General features: G+C 33.5%; 1 protein-coding gene across 5 annotated transcripts in view; it reads left to right on the top strand.

Moving 5' to 3' along the window:
• Nucleotides 1–6,243: 6,243 nt before the first annotated feature.
• LOC145820644 (UDP-N-acetylmuramoyl-L-alanyl-D-glutamate--2,6-diaminopimelate ligase MurE homolog, chloroplastic-like) overlaps nucleotides 6,244–19,458 on the top strand; it is a 38,631-nt gene continuing 25,416 nt past the window's right edge. For 3 of the 5 annotated variants that reach the window (XM_082917027.1, XM_082917025.1, XM_082917028.1), the window contains exons 1-5: nucleotides 6,244–6,489; nucleotides 6,592–6,631; nucleotides 8,586–8,702; nucleotides 9,000–9,175; nucleotides 9,596–9,738. In XM_082917027.1, coding sequence (XP_082773153.1) covers nucleotides 6,451–6,489; nucleotides 6,592–6,631; nucleotides 8,586–8,702; nucleotides 9,000–9,175; nucleotides 9,596–9,736 — 513 coding nt within the window. In that variant the 5' untranslated portion in view covers nucleotides 6,244–6,450 and the 3' untranslated portion in view covers nucleotides 9,737–9,738. Of the gene's footprint in view, nucleotides 6,490–6,591; nucleotides 6,632–8,585; nucleotides 8,703–8,999; nucleotides 9,176–9,595; nucleotides 9,739–17,136; nucleotides 17,615–18,430; nucleotides 18,540–19,458 lie in introns of those variants that run through there. The other 2 variants (XM_082917026.1, XM_082917024.1) reach the window with 2 other exon arrangements.

Here is a 19,458-nt window from a genome sequence, read left to right as displayed (position 1 = left end):
TCCCCCTTATGCTTGAACATTTCCTGCACTATCTATGTATAAGAAGGGGTTGATACATCTCGAATGGCCAAACAAACCCTCTCTTACATTGATCGAGCATATGAAGAAGTGTTATACAATGATGACCGATCTCGAAAGAACCTTCACGTATTTATTAGCCACATTTATTTACCTCCATTTTATACAAGTTATGGAAGCTTTTGCAGAATACAAACCTTTAGACCAAGAATTTGCAAAGATGGATCTTGGAAACTCTTCTTCTACTCCAAAACTTTCTGCATGGGACAAGGCTACTTCCTCTTCCTCTAGAAACATTGATGCTTGATCAACACAGGCTCAACCTCAAATAAGGGAGCAGTTTCATCACAGAATTGTTGAATTCGATGATCTGTGCCTCCTTCTTCCTAATGCTCAGTGGTATACCTTTACATACCCTTTGATCGCCGTCATTGTTTAGAGGACAACTTGCTTTCAGCACTGTATACCTTCTTCCTACCAACGAGGATAGTGTAGAAAACTCCTAACCTCATCGAAGCATTTGGATTCAGTCATTTATTCTTGGTTGAGAAGGCAAAATATTGTTCTTCTGACTGGCTGGAGTGCATGAATGACTCTCAATTTCCTTCTTATTTTGGGATAGACCTTTTTGTACCCTCTTTCTCTCAGAATCCTGACTGGATGGAGGAATTGAAACTCACTCTCTTCGAGGGTCCACTTTCTTCGAGGGTCAGCATTTCTCTTCTTACCAACCTCCAGTTCCTCTAACTGCATTTCAGCAGTATAAGGCTCAGCTCTTGCTTGCCGCCTTCTCCCATTTGCCTTTCGAAGTACTTAGAGATGAGGTTTCTCACAAGGACTTCCTACGAACATGTGACATTGTATGTCAAGGTCATGTTCTCAACCCCATAGCCCAAATAGAGCTCCACACCTTCTTAGACCAACTCCCTCTCCTACTCAACTGGCATAAAAATTCTTTGGCTGCCAGTGATTCATTGGATGAAATCACTGCCATTCAAATTCATACCCAGTACGAAGCAGAGAACCTTCTTAAAGAATATGATGCTTTCAAGAACAAGGACTTAGTGTATTGGGATGATGTAGACATGGACGAGATGGAGTAGGATTTGAAGGCAACGAAGTTTAAGGTGAAGGCTGAGCAGATTTTTCATCAAATAAGAGCATACCAGCTGCAAAAACCCAGCCTAGATAGAATTGAAGATATGATAAAGAAAGAACACAAGTTCATAGAACATTGCTGGGTTAAATTCAATGAACTTGTTACTTTTTCCATTCCTTACTATTATGAAATTGAATTTGTAGCCAAATAGGCCCTTATAATGTAAATGTTTATACATTAATAAGACTGAGTTTTTGACATTCCAATTTGCATCATCTGGTTTTCATATTCCAATTGTATGATCAATTTAATATGTCCTTATTCCTTGCTTTGTTCATATAATCTATACAAACAACAACTTCGAATTAACCAATCTTGCGTCGAAGCCTGGTTTAGGTGCGTTCGAAGCATGGAGTTTCTCTTTAAAGTAACAACATGTATCTTCAAAGGGCTTTGTTGTAACAGAAAGTTCAATAAAGTACTTTTATGTTTGGGTAAGCCCTCTGGTCTTTGGGATTTCCACATTGTTTGACCAAGTACTGGCTTTGTAATGCTTACTTATTTTGAAATCCAAAAAGTCAAGCAAGAACCACATTCTAATCACAGATTATTACGAAGAATCCTTCGAAGGAAATTGTCTTTTATGAAAATCCCAAGAGAATACTTTCAAAACCTTCGAAGTAAACAAACCCCAGCTATACTTGAGTTTAAGGTATAAGACTGGCTTCGAAGCTAACTATCTACTTTCGAAGCTAAGCTGAGTATTTAAAAAAACTGGCTTCGAAGCCAACTCTTTATTTTCGAAGCTAAGTTAAGTATTTTGAAATGTGTTTCCCTCCTTCATACGGTATTCATATACTTGTTCAAAGATAGCTCTCTTTCTTGTGTTTTCAGGGATTTTAAAATAAAAGCTTTAATCATAGATATGGGTTAAACTTGGGCTTATTTGACTCGCTATGTTAAATGGGTAATTTTGGATAGAAAGGTTTAAAACCCCATCTTCTTGCGCTTTACCTATTCACTTGTCCAAAATTCTATTTTCACTCCTATTGCTCTCGACTATAATTTCTTACTTTTCTCACACTTATTTTATTTTCCCTCTTTTCAACCCCTCACTAATGGTTTTTTCTTCCTCGAAAGTGCCAGTTATTGAGTGCATGAGCCCGTCTATGGCTTTGAAGAGGTGTATTAATGAAGAGATAGTTAAATTCAAAGCTAGTAGACTAAGCACCATAGATGGATGTGTCTTTATCCCTTGCCACAGTGCTTAGGAAGAATACGTCCATGGACCTATGTTCAGAGAAGCCCCTGTTCAGCTTTCTGCTTTGTATCCTCGTTTAGAGGATCACGGCATTCTTTACGAAGGGGGTCTTGACTGAGGGAGCTAGAGGATGAACCGATCTCATCACAAACACCTTTCAAGGCTAGGACCTTTATTAAACATAAGTGGAAGTCTATCCCAAACACATAAGCTCGATAGCTGTGAACACATAGAACATCAAAATGAGCTCTCGTGCTCCATTCAAAACATCTCCACCACTTTGTCACTTCGGCATAATCACACCATTAAGTCCTGAAAGTTTTGTTAGAATTTGGGTGAGCTAATGCCTAGTAAGAATACTATTAACAGAGTATGTAAATGATTGAAATGCATATGATAGGGCACATGCCATGATAAAATCCATATTTTCTTTTAAAATCAATGAAGCTCAATGCACAATTTTCATTTAAAATCCTCCTTATCAACAATGGGGCGGTAAATACGCAACGACGTCTTAAACAAGAACCGCAATACCATACATACATATATAGATTTATTTACTGAAAATATTCTCACATTCGTTAAATCTAAAAACGGGGGGGGGGGTGATGGGCACTCAAAAACCGTTTCCCTTCCACATATGTTGACTCCTGAAACAGCGGGCTCGTGGATACCCCAAAATCATATTTTTCCACATTTGTTGACTTTTGAAACGGTGGGCTCGTGGACACCCAAAAACCTTTTCCCACATTCATCTGGCGATAAGCTCAAGATAGGGAAATTTGACACCTTGACTCCTCACGCGAGTACCAGTACAATACACAACTCTTTTCGAAAACCCGACTCTACTATTTGGACTCATGCGCCATTTACTCCCTTTTAGCATTTTCAAATATCCAAGAGATTGTACCATATCAAGAAATGAAATTATGTAATGTAATGCAATACATGAATTTGTAAATATTTCAATTGCCTAAGATTCATTCATTGGCAAACATATAAATCTTAACATAGTTCATAATTAAGAACTTTCCAATTTCCACATTCCCAACAATACCCAACTTCCTTTATCACAATATAAAATTCCATAATGTCTCAAAATTATTATTCATACACCATTCCACTAAACATTAACCCAATTTCATTAATCAATGCCTAAATGAACAAAATTCCTTCTTTAAAGCAAAATCAAAACTAGGGTTAAACAAAATTTGGGGCTTTTCCCCTATTTGTATTTTAAAAACGAATATTCATCATCAACAACTTTTATCGTCAATAGTTATTCAAAACCTTTCAAAATCTTAGACAAAAACTCTCTTTTATGCATCAACATCCATTTAATCTAACACATTCATCTCATACATAATTACCACATATAAGCCTCAAATCATAGATATACTAAGTTAAAAGTACCTCAACCTCAAGAATGGAGACAAGAAAGTAAGGCCCGAGAAGAACTCTTCACGAAAACGCAATTCAATCTATGAAGATCACGGTCTCTGCACAGGCTTCGCTTTTTACAAGAGATCTAGGCTTGATTCTTGATTCTTGGTGAGAAGAGAGATTTCTAGAGAGAGAAAGATAGGGTTTTGCGGAGCTAGGAAGAGAAAGAGGAAACAGGAAATAGGAAAAGAAAAGTGAGAAAAAAGTACAAAAATTGACTTTTTAAGTTTGATGATCGCGCATACCGCTTGTGCGGTCTTTCTACCACTCGAGCGATGAACTCAAGCTCTCAACATTACGGTCTATAGAGCAAAATATTGGTTGCCCCTTTTTTACCGCTCGAACGGTGAAACCAACTACTCGAGCAGTCACCCTGAAAACAGATTGTCATACAAGCTCAGTTCCTAAGGCACTCTCTACACATCAATCTTATTTTCATATGTAACTATTTAAGTTTACAATGTAAATAAGAAAATACCCCCATTTGGATTCAAAGAAAAATACAAAAAAATAAAAAATAAAAAAATAAAATAAAATTCAATTAAATCAAAAAGTGATTCCTCCAGTTTTAATACAAAAATAATTTTTTGACTGAAATTTCTAAGTTTGATGTTAAAGTAAAGGGGTTAATACTTCGTAGAAAAATCCCATAAAATTAAATTAGACTATTTAATATACAAGGAATAATTGCCGTAAAAATTATTTCAAAATCGTAAGTTTTGAAAAATCTAATTTTTATACTTGGAAAATTTTCAGAATAAGTTCAATTTTTTATAGAAAACCTTTTTAATACAATTATCTCTATACAAAAGGAAATCAGGGTCGGGTCTCAACTCGTGCCGCTACATCTTCAGTGTGATAACCACACATAAGACAAGAAGCATTGACAGTCAAGCCTCTTTTTATTCTCAACTCATTAGTTAAAAGCCTACCAAGAAGGATTAACCAAAAGAGTTTTTGTGGAACTTTCATTTTCCAAACCCATTCCGACTCTAAATCCGTGTTATTTGCCACCTGGTTGGAAGGAATTTTATAGGCAGCCACAAAAGAGAAGCCTCCTCCAATGGACCCTTCCAATGAGGAGTATTAGAGAAGATAACAAGCCGAGGTAAAATGACTTTATGTATACAACCGATGGCAGCACTAGGAATTTTAGAACTCAAACAGTTCATGTCCCAATTGCCCTCCTCATCCATAAGTTTATTTAGAAATCATAAATAAACAATTTGTCCGTATTATTGTTACTGACATTCACACAATCAACCCTTTTACCTCACGATTTTTTTTTATAAAAATAAATAAACAAAACAATAATTAAAAACAAAAAATAATTAAGTAAATCTTAACTACAAAGAACAAAGAACCCCAAAGTCAACAATTCCCCACACTTCTTGTCTTCTACGCCCTACACGAAATAATGGTTTTAACGATGGGTTTTAAAATGTCACTTTTGTAATATTTAACAACATTGTGTAAACGTTGCATCTTTATAAAATTAAAACGACCCCGTTTTAATAATAGAAGGCATTTAAGGGCTGGTTTGGGGTGTCCTAAAAAAGTACACCTTTTGTCTTTTTAGATTAAAAAAGACAAAAAAAAATATATGGAGGTTTGGATTAACTTTTTGACTTGTTATGGAAAAATGTGTATTAAAAAATTATATAAAAAAAGTGTGTAAGAGATGATAAGAGAGGAGTGGGCCCCAGCCATACAACCGACTGTACAACCGGCAGACTCAATTGGAGTTGGAAATTATTGGCTAATTTTTGTATAAAGCATTGGACGGTTTTGTTTGGCCCGTGGGGGTCATCACGGGTCCCAGTTTAATAATCTAAACCGTTCAATGTGTGTAACTCGTCGAACACTATGTACCTATAAAAAATCACGTTAATCGGATATCGTTAGCTATCTGATCAGATCTATTTATTTTTCAATCATTAATTATAACACCATCCATTTGTTGTACATAACTGATTTGATCATATAGTTATCGATATCCGATCAGTGTGATTTTTTGCAAACATATAGTACTCGACGATTTCTACACATTGAACGGTTCAGATTATCAAAACGGGACCCGTGATGACCCCCATAGGACGAACAACGGTGTGTGTAAAAACCACACCCAATCATTTCTTTTTTCTCCACTGCGGCACACAACAGCTGCATACACATCAATTCGGTGTGCAATTTTTTTTTTTGAAGAAAATTGATTTTTAAATTTTTTTTTTTGTGAATAGTGATATCTTTTTGAATTTTGGAGTAACTTTTTGACTTATTGACTTATTTAGGATAAGCCAAACCAGCCCTAAATATCTAAACCCTCCCTCCGTCTCTCTTTTTTTAAAATTAAAACGATCCCGTTTTAATAATAGAAGGCATTTAAATGTCTAAACCCTCCCCCCCTCTCTTTCTTTTCAAACCCTTATTTTGTATATGAGGAAGCCGATCGACTCGCTCACTCTCTCTATCTCTCTAAACCCTAATCTCGCTCTAAGTGATTTCGATTCATTTCAGAGAGGGGATAAGAGATTCATTTGTCTCTCGCGCTCGCTCAGTCAGTCTCGCTCGCTCGCTCTCCCTCTAAATCCTCTCTACGGATTGAAGTTCAAGCTGCAGATCTCAGTACATGATCTCTCTCTTCATACGAGACGTGTACATTGATGTGGTATTTGATTTATCGTTCAGAGCACCACCGTCTCTCTCTGATGCTCTTCCTTCTCGATTTTGTTGAGTTAGTTGTTGATTTGGTTGATTTTCGTTTGTGCAGATCAAGGCATCGAGAGAAGGCATTGAGAGGAGGCAGAAAGGTTCAGATCTATACCTCCTTTTTCTCTCTCTCTTGTTAATCTGAAGGCTTTCGATTTGGTTGTTACTCTATTTTATGCCCAAATGATTAAATCCCTATATTTTTCATATAAACCGATTTGATTTCATCGGTTGAGTTTGGTCCAGCCACTGTATATAACTGTTGCAGTGCACAAAAAGAAATGTTATGACAAATGTTTAGCTAATTTTGCACAAATTTGATGGACTAAAATTTGAAACCAGGGCAGAGTCAGGATTTTTGTCAAGGGAACTCTTAGTAGAAGTCTATAACTATATATAATTATTTTTTTCTTAATTGAAAATTGAAAGAAGTAAATATTTTGGAGTGAGATAATAGAAACTAAAAACACAATTCAACATAATGTAAACACAAATCAACAAATAAGTAAACTCAATAGTTCAGTCCCTAAATAAAATTTACAAAATTAAATCTGCAAAATGAGTGGAACAGGATGCAGCCAGCAGAGTAGATAAATATCTGCTAAGTAGGTTTTTTAACATTGTGGAGGGGAAAAAAAAAAAAAAGCAACAAAAACCAGTTTTGAAAAGGCGCCCAAACTGGTACCCTACCCAAATCGAGCATTGTGCTTTGCCCTAGAAAAATTCCTCTGAAAATGGCTTCCATTTTCTTCGATTAAGGGCTTGTGATCTTCACTACACACTGCAACAGTTGCTAATTGGAATTTTGGAACTCAAAAATATATATCTGGCTCAGAAAACACTTTATCTTGAAGTTGAATGAAATGGAAACTGAGAAGGGTAAATAAGCAACTTTTTAGGTGGAAAAAAGTACCAATTCAACATTTTGTGACCTTGTTTGCTTACTCTAGGCATGAAATGATTTTAACTGGTAAGGTACTAATCAAAATTTGAAGAGTTCCATGCGTGGAAATAATAACGTGGAGATGGAGTCATGGAGAAAATGACTCGTACATTCAACACTAGTAAATAGGGAACAGGATACAACGTTTGATGCATCTTGATATATTTATTGAATTCAACTCAAAAAATCCAAATAGATAGCATACCCTGTCTTTTTGAACTAATATGTTCACTGTTTAAAAGTATATAATGGATTGGTGCAATTATTTTAATAGCATAACTTATAAATTATATTTAGAAGATTGCCAGACATTGTGCACTATCTACTAAAATCATATACTTAGCAGCTGAATTTAAGTTCAAGGTCATTTGATATACTAAATGGTAAGGGCATAATTGTTAAAGGGACACACCTAGTCCCCAAAAGGCTTAAGGCTTGTGATCATCACTACACACTGCTTTTCAATACTCATTGACTTCATGGATTGTCTTCAGCCTAGAGACCGAAAGGTCTTCTCTGGCTTCACTACAGCAGAGGTTATATAGAGCTATTTTTTCATTCGTTCCTTTATGTGGATCTTATTTACTGAAATTCAAAATTTGTTTCAGCATTATAGTCTATTGAATCGATGATGAAATGTTGTGGGAGAGTTGTATCAACTGTTAAGTTTAATGCATTACTGGTTTTTGTGTTATACATTTCAAAAAAAGCAAGCTTACTGATGAATATTTCACCGAAGTGTTACTATATATATATATATATATTTCATCAAATGAATATTTAATTTTGGAAGTAGTCAAAATACTTCCAAAATTGAGATGTTGGGAATTTGGAAATTGATTTGATAGACATTTAGAGCCTTTTGTGGAATAAACTTTAGTTGTCCTTGATGTTGACAGCTTTTATGTTTACCCTTTAGGCCGTGGTCTGTTGAGAAAGAAAAGGAACAGGTTAGAAACGCCATTTGCTGGAAAACTGGCAGCCTTTATCTCTATGTGTGCTTGTCTTGGTGTACTTTAACCAGAAGCTTACTGATGTAGGAATAGCTAAAGTTCTTATAGTACGTAATTAAGTTTTCATGGTCTAACCAAATTTTCATGTTTTTCCTGAAGTTATTGGTTGTGCTGGCGAGAGCGATAGAGGAAAGAGACCCATGGTGACGAAGATTAAAACAGATAAAAGTGATGTGACTATCTTGACATCTGACAATTCGAAGAATGAAGATCCTTGTATGTATTGCAAACCGTACTGCATGAAGAAAATATGCCACCACCAAAGTTGAAATATAATCAGTTTACAACATGCTTCTCTATGATTGATTATATATATATATATATAATTCCATGACAAGGTTCTAATTCTTATTGAAAAACTTCACATAATATGGAAAAGAACAATCTTTCTACTGTTTCTCGAGGTGAGAGACTAGTGTACTTGTATAATGGATGGATGTTTTCCCTAATGCCTCAGTTGTAGGGAAAAGCTCAAAGAGCATTACTAATTCCTGGTTGTTTCATCTTTGCCAGTGGACATACTGGATGACATGTTGGCTGGTGTAAGATGGACTATGAAGGAGTATTTGAAACATGGAGAGAATGATTACTATCCAGCTCTTCCTAATGGGCACAGGCTTTTCTTGCATGATATAAGACGGGTAGCTGTACCTGCAGCTGTTGCTATGGGTGAGGAAGGCGATATGGTTGTAAGTCTTCGAGACCCCATTCTACTTTTCTTACCAGTTAATTTATCAATTCATATTTAGTGCCATAAATTTGGGGGTAAAAGTCACTCAAAACTAATGGGGATAGAAACACATTGATTTGTGAAAGAGAAAATTAGAATCTGTCATCTTAAACAGTTCCATTACTTAAATGATAGAAATGAGTTTATTCCTGAACTTTTCAATAGAGATACATAAAGAGTTTTGTTGTTCTAATACAACAACAAACTAAATTCTATTTGTTTCCCTATGTAGCTTTTGGTGACTGTTAAAGAGTTTGGGATGTAATGGGACGACTTTGTTCCCTTGTCTTCCCCATGTTTGATGCTATTAATGGACAATAATAACTTGCCTATGCATGCACTATTAATTGTTTATTATGTGTTCTCTTTTTATGTGCAGTTGGTTACTGGAAAAGGCCATGAAACATACCAGATAGAAGGTGATAAAAAATTCTTTGATGACCGTGAGGAGTGTAGGGAAGCATTGCAGTATGCTGATGAGCTTCACCAAGCTGGAATTGACACGAGTGAATTCCTATAGCGGTAAGTTTTCTCTCTTATATTGCTTGCCAAGAGATTTTTGAGTCTCAATTATTGGTATACCGAAAAGAACCGCCTGTTTTTTGTGAGTAGCTCTATGTAGTGCAAAAAGAACAGATTTGATGCTTAACATGCTTGGATAGTCATGTCAATTCTTTTCTATATAGAAAAGAATTTATACAGATATAGAAAAGAATTTATACAGATGTGTAATGAAGCAATGAGAAGAAAGTCAAATTTAAAAGAAAGTCAATTCTTTTCTATATGTAGAGCAAAAAGAACTCTCTCTCTCCCATGCTTGTCACCTTCCATAGCCCCACATTTCCCAATGCACAACTCTCTGTCTCCCACGCTTGTCAGCTTCCATGGCTGAGTAGGAGCACTGCCGAACGTCTCCCTATGCTGTGCCGCACACGTCTCCTTGGTCGACCAAACCCAAACACACCCATGGTCGAAGCATCACCCTCCTACGGTTGTGCAATACTCTGATGGTCGAAACATCACCCTCTATGGTCAAACACTGTTGGCCGAACACACCCATGGCCGAACACGCAGAAACTTGCAACCTCCTATGCGTCCACGTCCGCCGTTGTCGAAGACTCTCATGGTTACCCCTGGTCAAACAAGACCCATCTTCCATGGCCGAGCTCCCATGACCGAAACTAACATGGCCGAAACACTCTACTGAAGCTTCAAGACCGAACCTCTTTTTGGCCGAAGCTCCCAACATCACTTTCCATGGCCGATCCCCTGACCGAAACACCCTTGGCCGAAACACTTAACAACTCCCGTGGTCGAAACACTCCTTTTGCCGCAACGCTGCTGCAACTCCCTTGATTGAAGCCCTACTCTTAGTCGAACAAAACCATCCATGGGCTAGAGACTCCCATGTTCTAACACCACCTATGGTTGAAAACCACCTCCATGGCCTGTGACACCCATAAAATTGAGACCACCGATCTCACCACAGTTTAGGAAATATCTCACCAATAACGGGTATTGTTCACATGCCAGAAACCATATTCAGAACAACCAAACAAACACCTGATCCAAGATACAGAACACAACCTAAACAAGTGAATGAACTAAGGAGAAAGAAGAGAGGGAAAAAAACACTAATGTTGTGTTTGGCTAGGAGATTTGAGGAGGGATTTGGAATGAGAAATGGAAAATGTAGATGAAATGTGAATAAAATATACTTATATTTCACATAATTTCATACACTTTTTCTTTCCCTTTCAAAATCCCTTCTTAAATCTTTCAACCGAACACTTGTAAGGGTTCAAAATTATTGAAAGAGAATAAAAGTAAAACACAGTGAAAACTAGGCCAGTTGATTGCCATGGCCAACAGACGGTGGCCGGACAGCCAACGGTGAGATCGGGGAGGAAGTTTTTAGAGAGAAAAGGAGAAGTTTTTTACAAATAAAATTCTAAATAGGTAAGCTGCACTTAGAAAGGTATTTCTCCTTTAGGACTTTAACCCCAAAAGCAATCCCCAATATTCATGCTTTAAAGTATTAGAATCAAAACTTTTCATATCATTCTAAATTAATTTCTTACTATGCCGTTAATTTGGACCATCACATAAATAATATCACGTGTGCTTAGTGGATATTTGAGATTTGTTTATCAATGTTTTTTTTTTTTTTTTTTTTTGCGCATATTTTGGTCTTTAATGATTTTTTTTAAATTCAAAAAATTTTGGGTTTTTACATTCAGCTTGATGAAACGAATTGAAAAATTAAAAAAAAATTCTAGAAAAAATCAGAAAAAAAAAACAAAAATAAGAAAAAAATATTGGATTTTTTTAAAGCTTATTTTGGCTTTTTATTTATTTTTTTTAGAATTTTTCAAAAAAAAAAAAAAACTTTTTAGATACGTCTACACAATAGGTACCAAAAGAAAGGACATAATTTAAAAAAAAAAAATGTCACTAAAGATAAAAAAGAAAAATTACAAAAAAAGAAAAGAAAATGTGACTTACATAGAAGTTTCCAAATTATATAAATAGAAAATAAAGTATATCTGAATGAGTATTTGTGCGTAGATATAATGATTTAGCTTATATGTATTGTAGGAGGGGAAAATTACCTGTCAGTAGAAGATTAAAAGAATATTTATAAATTACTGATAAACTTTACAAATATTAACTTGTAAAATGATAACTTTTTATATCAACAAGTAATTAATTTTTAAGTTTTACACTGAACAAAGAGACCAAAGAGCACTATTTAAGTGAAAACGCAGGTAGTTGTCAAAGGCGTCCACTCATAGCCTTCTTTGGCATAAGTTGCTGAACTCTTTTTAGAGACTCCGACATATTTGGACTTTTCATTACTCCCTCTTGTTTCAGAAAGCTGATACATGTCAACAGTGACGCCAAATTGTACGTCACTTTCAAATAAACCAGAGCTGACAATGCAAAATGTTTTACCCTTCAAAGGCACCATAATGTTTACCGTTGCATGCTCTACATTCCCAGATGGAGACACAAGTCCACGTACTTCATAACTTTGCAATTCCCTCTTGTCATTTTCTCACCACCCAATGAATCCATATCCTTCCAATTATCTTTCTCACTACTCTCAGCACTCAACGTGTTCATTTTCTCATCACCCAATGTACCCATATTTATCCCATCATCTTTTTCACCACGCGATGATGTCCAATAATTTTCCTTGACATGATAGGTAAAAATCCTTTATGGGTTGAAAAAAATAAGTAAATTCTCGATGATGGCATATGAGAGGACCTCATACTTATGCTGCCGCCCTTTACTAGCAAAGGGAAACTGATCGAGAACAGTCCAAGACTTGTCGCAAGGCTCACTTTTAGGCTCAAATTTCTCAAGATCACGCGAGGCAAGGTTAGAGCTAAGGACATAAAATATATCACCTATAGGACCCAATACTATTGGCCTGAATTTTGCCTTTTTCATAGGAGGTCCATCATGAACATCATTCTTGGGGTTGTTGGTGTCAAAGACATAGCAACGCTCAGATAATTTTCCTTGTTTTCCTCGTGAATGGTCTTCACCCCCAAACATATAAATTTTGCCATCAAAATGGACAAAACTCATAAAGCCTGGATACGATTCGTACGGTAACTTGAGCAGAGGTTTTGCTAACGCTGGAAGATCCTTCGTTTCCTGGCTGGAAGACTCCCCCTCAGAGCTCAAATTCAAGTCGGAAAGTTTAATCCTATGGAACGAATGACTGTACTTCCCCACACTGTACATGAAGATCAAGTAGAGGCAACCTTCTGCTTCGGACATCTGAGAGCAACTCCGCTTTTTATTTTTGACCGGGAAGCAACTGCAGTTCATGTTTAATTAGACCTAAAAAATGTCCTGAGAAACCCAACAACAACCAAAGTTAAACATCCGCTTATGATGTGATTATGTAAAAGTCCATACACATATACCTAGATACTAAAAATAAAAATAATAAAAAATAAAGATTTTGAAGATTTGGGCTTTGTTTGGTTTAACTCTCAAAACATAATTTTAAATTTTTTTTTTTAAAATTTTGTTTGATTGGAAATTTTTTAATTTTTTTTTCAAAAATTAATCTTCTACATATCAATCAATCACTTTTTCTCCCTCTTTTCTCATTCTCAATCACTTTGTTTTTTTTTATACATATCTACTAAACTATAATAAAATATTCGACTCCGCTACGTAGCTCGAAACTTTTGAGCTCGAAATTGGTTGGATTTCAAAATGATGTCGTTTTGAATTTTTTTTTTGTTTTTTTTTTTTTCTTTCTTTCTCGTTTTTTTTTTTAAGATGAACAAGAAGAAGAAGAAGAGATAAGAGAGAGCAGCTGGTGAACACATTTATTAACACATCATCATCATCAAATCATCATCATCATCAACAGTCAACAAATTTTTTTGGAAATCAACAAAAAAAAAAAAAAAATAGATCTGATCTGTTCATCAGATCCAAATCCACTAGAAAAAAAAAAAAAAAAAATAATAATAATAATAATCAACAACAACATCTTCATTGACACCATCTTCATCAACATCATCACCATCAACACATCATCATCGGCGATACTTACTGGTGATCACAGCCATCACCGTCAATCTTCCTACCCTTTCTCTTCTACCATCACTGCCATCACCGTCTTTTTCTCTTCCTTCTCCTCTATTTCTCTATTTCTCTCTCTCTCTCTCTCTCTCTCTCTCTTTCTCTCTGATTGTTTGGGTTTGGTTCAACCTTTGAGAGAGAAACGTGAAGTGGAAGGGAAAGAAAGAAAAAAAAAAAAAAAAAAATCAAAATCAAAATCAAAACCACGTTGTTTTTGAAAATTGAGTCATTCGGGGCAAAATGTTTTGAGCTACAAAACATTTTCTTAAAATATCAAATTATCTCAAATTCTCATATTCCAAAACTATTTATAAAATATACAACAAACAAACTAAAAAAATTTCTAAACTATTTCTCCAAAAATTTTTTTAGGGTGAATTATAAATATACACTTTGAGGTTTGTTTAAAATATGAATTAAAGGGTAAATTATAAATTATAAATATACACTTTGAAAAATTACAAATATGTCAATGTCAAAAATTTTTTATTTAACAGAATTAATTGAAAAAGTAAAATTTCTAACTGTTCATCTATATAATAATAAAATTATTTGAATTATTAATTGAAATAAAATTTTAACATTATTAAAAATTGTTAATTAACTTGATAATTTATTAATAAAAAGATTTATTTGTTATGAAATTAGGAACCTTAAGGGTTATAATATAAATTCTAGAATCAAAAGAGATAATTTATAATTTAAGTAAATCTCAATAAGTGTATTTATAGTTTACTTTTTTCTTTTTTTTTTAAATTTTTCTTTCAAAATCAAACCAAAAACACCCTAAATTTTCCAAGAGCAAGATCCAAAAAAGTTCAATCAAGAGGTACCGAGAGGTAATAATTACACCGCAGTGATAAAAACGTATATATTTCATAAAAAAAATTTATAATTTTAATTATTAATATTTATAAAATTTCCTAAGTAATTATTTTTTTAAAACCTCACTAAAATTTCACCGATATGACATTTCTTTAACAAAAATCTAGGCAAGAAGTTTTGATATGTAAGTGCTGTTTTGCAACCTTTCCAAAAAAGTCACGTTTTTGATCCAAGGTCCAAAAAACGCAATAAAATCGGTTTGAGAAGTTATAAAAATGCAAGTGTAAAATTACAAATTGGGGTCTATGACAAAAAAATAAAAAAATAAATTTCTTCTGTTGAGTAAAGGTATTTTGGTCATTTTAATTTGATTTGACACTATAAACAAATATTAAACAAAAGGGTCCTGTTATGGTGTGCAACCCTTTAAGGTTGCACACCATATGCCACTAACACAAAAGGCATAAATGGAAGATATAAACATTAAACAGGACAGCAACAGAAAAGGCGTAAATGGAAGGCGTAAGTTGCACGCTTAAGAAAAGTCCTAAACAAAAAGGTCAAAAGTCAACTTTTTATCAAAATTTTAAATTACTTTTCAAAAAGCTAAAAAATTTAATTAAAAGTCAAAAGTCAATTTTTTATCATCTTTTTAAAACACTCCCAAGTAATCCATTTCCAAACATTCAACTTCCATGAAAATCTATTTTCCTCTACAGTAGCGGCCTATGGTTTTTTTGGGCTTAGGCCGAACATCAAAATGAGATCTTAAGTCAGTTTGGAGCCCAGTGGCAGACACGGGTGGCGGCCCAAACTTTTGAAAAAATTACACTTTTACCATGCTATTTAAAATAATTATAAAAGAAATTTATGTTATAGGCTTTCAAAATATATATATAATCTTACTCCAACCTCTCCAAAATTTAAAGAATTTTAGTTTGCCATCTTAAATTTTGAAATTTTTTATTATTCTTATGCAATTTTTAATAATTATAAAATAAATTACTCATTCTGTCCCAAAATATTAATTCTTTATTCTATTTTTCATTATCTCAAAATATTAGTCTCTTTTTAAAAGTCAAGTACAAAAATAATATAAATTTCTTATTTTGCATTTTTTTTTTTAAAATTCATTAACAACATAAAAAGTACGATTATGACATTGATATTCTCTAAAAAATATACTATCAAAGGATAATTTTGAAAAATTATTTTTTTAAAGTGTAATAATTGTACTATTAAAAAAAATTGAATTTTTCAAAAGAGACCATTATTTTGGGACGGAAGGAATAGTATTTTAGTCACTCCAAATCTATAAAAAAATCTCATTATTATCATGTCATTTTGAGTTTTTTGTAAAATAAATTAATATTTTGATTTCTAAAATCTATATAATCTTACTTCAATTTTTCAAAAAATCTAAATAATTCTATTTTAACCCTCCTTTACACAATTTGTGCGTTTCTGCATCCACTGTTGTAGCCTATGGGCAATGGCAAAGCCAGGATATGAATTCAGAAGGGGCACGGAATTGAAAGCTAAACAAATTCATAATTCAATTTAACTTAATTGTTATTTGATGACAGAACTACAAATTAGTGTGATACAAAAGTTATATTTAAATACAAGTTTAAGTTAATCAATTAAATCATATAAAGATGTACACACAAAAATAAATATAGAGAGATAGAAAAAGAAATAAAAAAAGGGTGAATAAATAATACATAAGAGCTACTATATATATATATATATATATTTTTCCACTGCTTTAAATCACTAACGTATCAATATATTATTAATTGTTATTAATTATATAATAATTATTTATAAATAAACGAACTAATTATGAATATAAATATGAGAGGTGATAGAAAATCAATGACGCATAACATTTTTTAATATAAAATTTATAAATTTTTTTTAACATAATTAAATATTTAAAGTGATAAATTAAAGATATACATATGACAAATTAAACATTTACCAGAGACAAGCGTAATTTTCTAAAAATTGAGGGGGGGGCATATGACCAACTTTGGTTTATTTTTGAGAAATAAATTTTGAATTTTTTTTTTAAAATTTTGTTTGATTTAGTGATTTAGGAAAAAAAATTTCAAAATCATTTTCTCTTTCTTATATATCAATCAATCATTTTTTCTCTCTAATATCTCTTTTTTAATAAATTTTTCTCACACATATCTACTTAATTATAACAAAACATCAAATCATTCAAATACTACAAAACTATTTCTAAAATATACGACCAAATAAATAAAAAAAATTTCTAAACTCTCTACAAAATATTTTTTAAAAATTTATAACCCAAAACAAAACCAAACACACCGGATACGTTTCTCCGTAATCCCTTCTCCTGTGGAAAGGTTCTCACCTAAGGACATGGTTTTATGTGAGTAAACCAACCATTGTTATGGTGTTATATCACCCCCATCAACTTGTTTGTCTCCAAATTTTGATCAGGATGGTGATGTTTCTGTGGAAAACGGCAGAACGTAACTCAGCAGCAAATTGCCGAAGCTTTCTGATCACCGGTATTCACCGGGGTCGGGGAAGAATACCCCATGCCAGTGTCCCAAGTCGTTAACCAAAACAACACCATTTTCTATCAAGCAAGAACTTGGGAACTATACAATAAAACTATTCTAGAGTCCCATGTTCTGGTTTGGGGGCTGGAATGTGACGGACCAGCGAAACTTCTTACCTGTCGGAGCTATGGTGGATGTTTCTATTGTGCTTTGATTATTGCTTTTCTGTTAGGAGAGGGATCTTTTTGATAGTGTCTTATTCGTCGGAGGTTTGTGCCGGAGAAGAAAACAACTATGCAATATTTGCCGGAGCTCCGAAAGCTGTACTGTACTGCTGCTGTCCGTGGCTCGGTCTGCTGCACAGCTGTTGTGTTTGTGGTGCACTGCAGCTGGGTGTGGCGCTGCTTGTGCTTGCAATACCACGGGCTGGATGGTGCTTTATATAATATTTTATGGGTGTAATTATTATTATTATTATTATTATTATTATTATTATTATTATGAGTATTTTAATAATTATGTTACTCATAGATTTTATTGAAATATAAAAAAAATAATTTATTTTAAGTTAAATACAAGTAGTTAGAATGAAATTTATTAATAATATCAAAATAAATAATTTATACGGAGTGAATGAGATAAAAATTGATATACAATTATAATGTTTTTACAATTTCAGAGTTAAAACAAAGAATGTAAGGTTTTACATCGTGTTATTTGTATATATAATGGAAGATATTATGAACTTCGAATAATTTATCAATTTTTTTTTATCAAATTTGTCATATGCGTGTGGGACTCATATAAATCCATATGTGTGTGGGTCTCACACCCATGTAAGAGGTTTGGTAAAATATTTGGTGCTATTCGCACCTTATGAATTATTTTGAATTCTCTATTTTTTTGGACCCTCACTTATAAATTTTGAAATCCTTAAAATTTCTTTCCCCTCCAAATAATATCAAAATTATCATTGTGAAAACATTACACCAATTGAATGCACACTCACACACCAAAAAAAAAAAAAAATCGTCTTTCAAAAAACACTAACAAAACTCACCAAGAAGAAGAGCCAATGTGATTACTGTCTCTACTGCATCATCTATCATTGTCACAGTTGGTATGTTCTCTCTCTATATATATACATAATTTTTTAGTTTTTTTTGTAATAATTTCTTCTCTTGTAAAAAAAAATTTGTAATAATTGGTTTGGTTGGTTTTATTGGTAGATATTATAAATTTGTGAGTTCAGTAGAGAACTATGCAACAATATTATCGAAGCTACGCGATGAAGGAATAACTTTTGAACCTGATAATGGATTTGAGCTGCTTCTGATAACTTCTACAAGTGTTAAAAATTTTGACCATTCAATGTGTTAAAAAATTTCATATTCGGGCTGGTATTCCCGAACTTGAAAAAATGAAAACTTCTACAAGCGTTTACAATTTTGACTGTTCAATGTATTAAGAAATTTTCATATTCAGACCTGCATTCCTGAACATTACTTATTTGTTCGGGAATGCCTTCCCGAACAAATAAGTAATATTCGGATTTATATTCCCGAACTTGAAAAAATGAAAACTTCTGCAAGCGTTAACAATTTTGACCATTCAATGTGTTAAAAAATTTTCATGTTCAAACCTGTATTCGCGAACATTACTTTTGTTCGGGAATGCCTTCCCGAACAAATAAATGATGTTCAGGCCTGTGTTCTAGAATTTAGGTCATATGTTCGAGAATTCAATCTCAAAAAAATGACGAGCAGATTTTATTCTTTTTGCCATTTTTTTTTCAAGAAACTTATCCTTTCAAGGCCAATCTTCTCTGAGCTAAAAACAATATCAAAGCTATGAACATTCTCTAAGCTTTTGTTGTTGTACTCCTCTCGTTTTATAGAGTTGTAGTTACCAGAAAAACTTCCACTCATTGTCATTGCCGAAGAAGTATAGGTAGTCAAATGGTTGTCACTGTTACCGTCGGAATATTGCCGCCAAAGGGTTTTCAAGATTTTAAGGGTGTGTAGGTTTTGAAGATGGAATTTAAGGAAGATGAATGGATGGTGATGGAGGTAGGTGGTCTCATAAACTCTAATTCATGATGTAGTTGGTGTTTATGTTTAATTGTGAGATGATGTATCCTAAAATTAATAATGTCTTTTTTAATAATTTTATTTGAGGTTATTATTGTAATAAAAAAAATGATTAAAAATTAGAGGGTCTAAAATAATTTATGGGGTGTTAATAGCAGCACTCTTTA

Source organism: Camellia sinensis, chromosome 2, assembly GCF_055761805.1.
Source record: "Camellia sinensis isolate YWXY chromosome 2, ASM5576180v1, whole genome shotgun sequence".
Classification (NCBI taxonomy): Eukaryota; Viridiplantae; Streptophyta; class Magnoliopsida; order Ericales; family Theaceae; genus Camellia; species Camellia sinensis.
The sequence above is the reverse complement of the archived record's forward strand: the minus strand, read 5'-3'. Positions and strand labels throughout refer to the sequence as shown.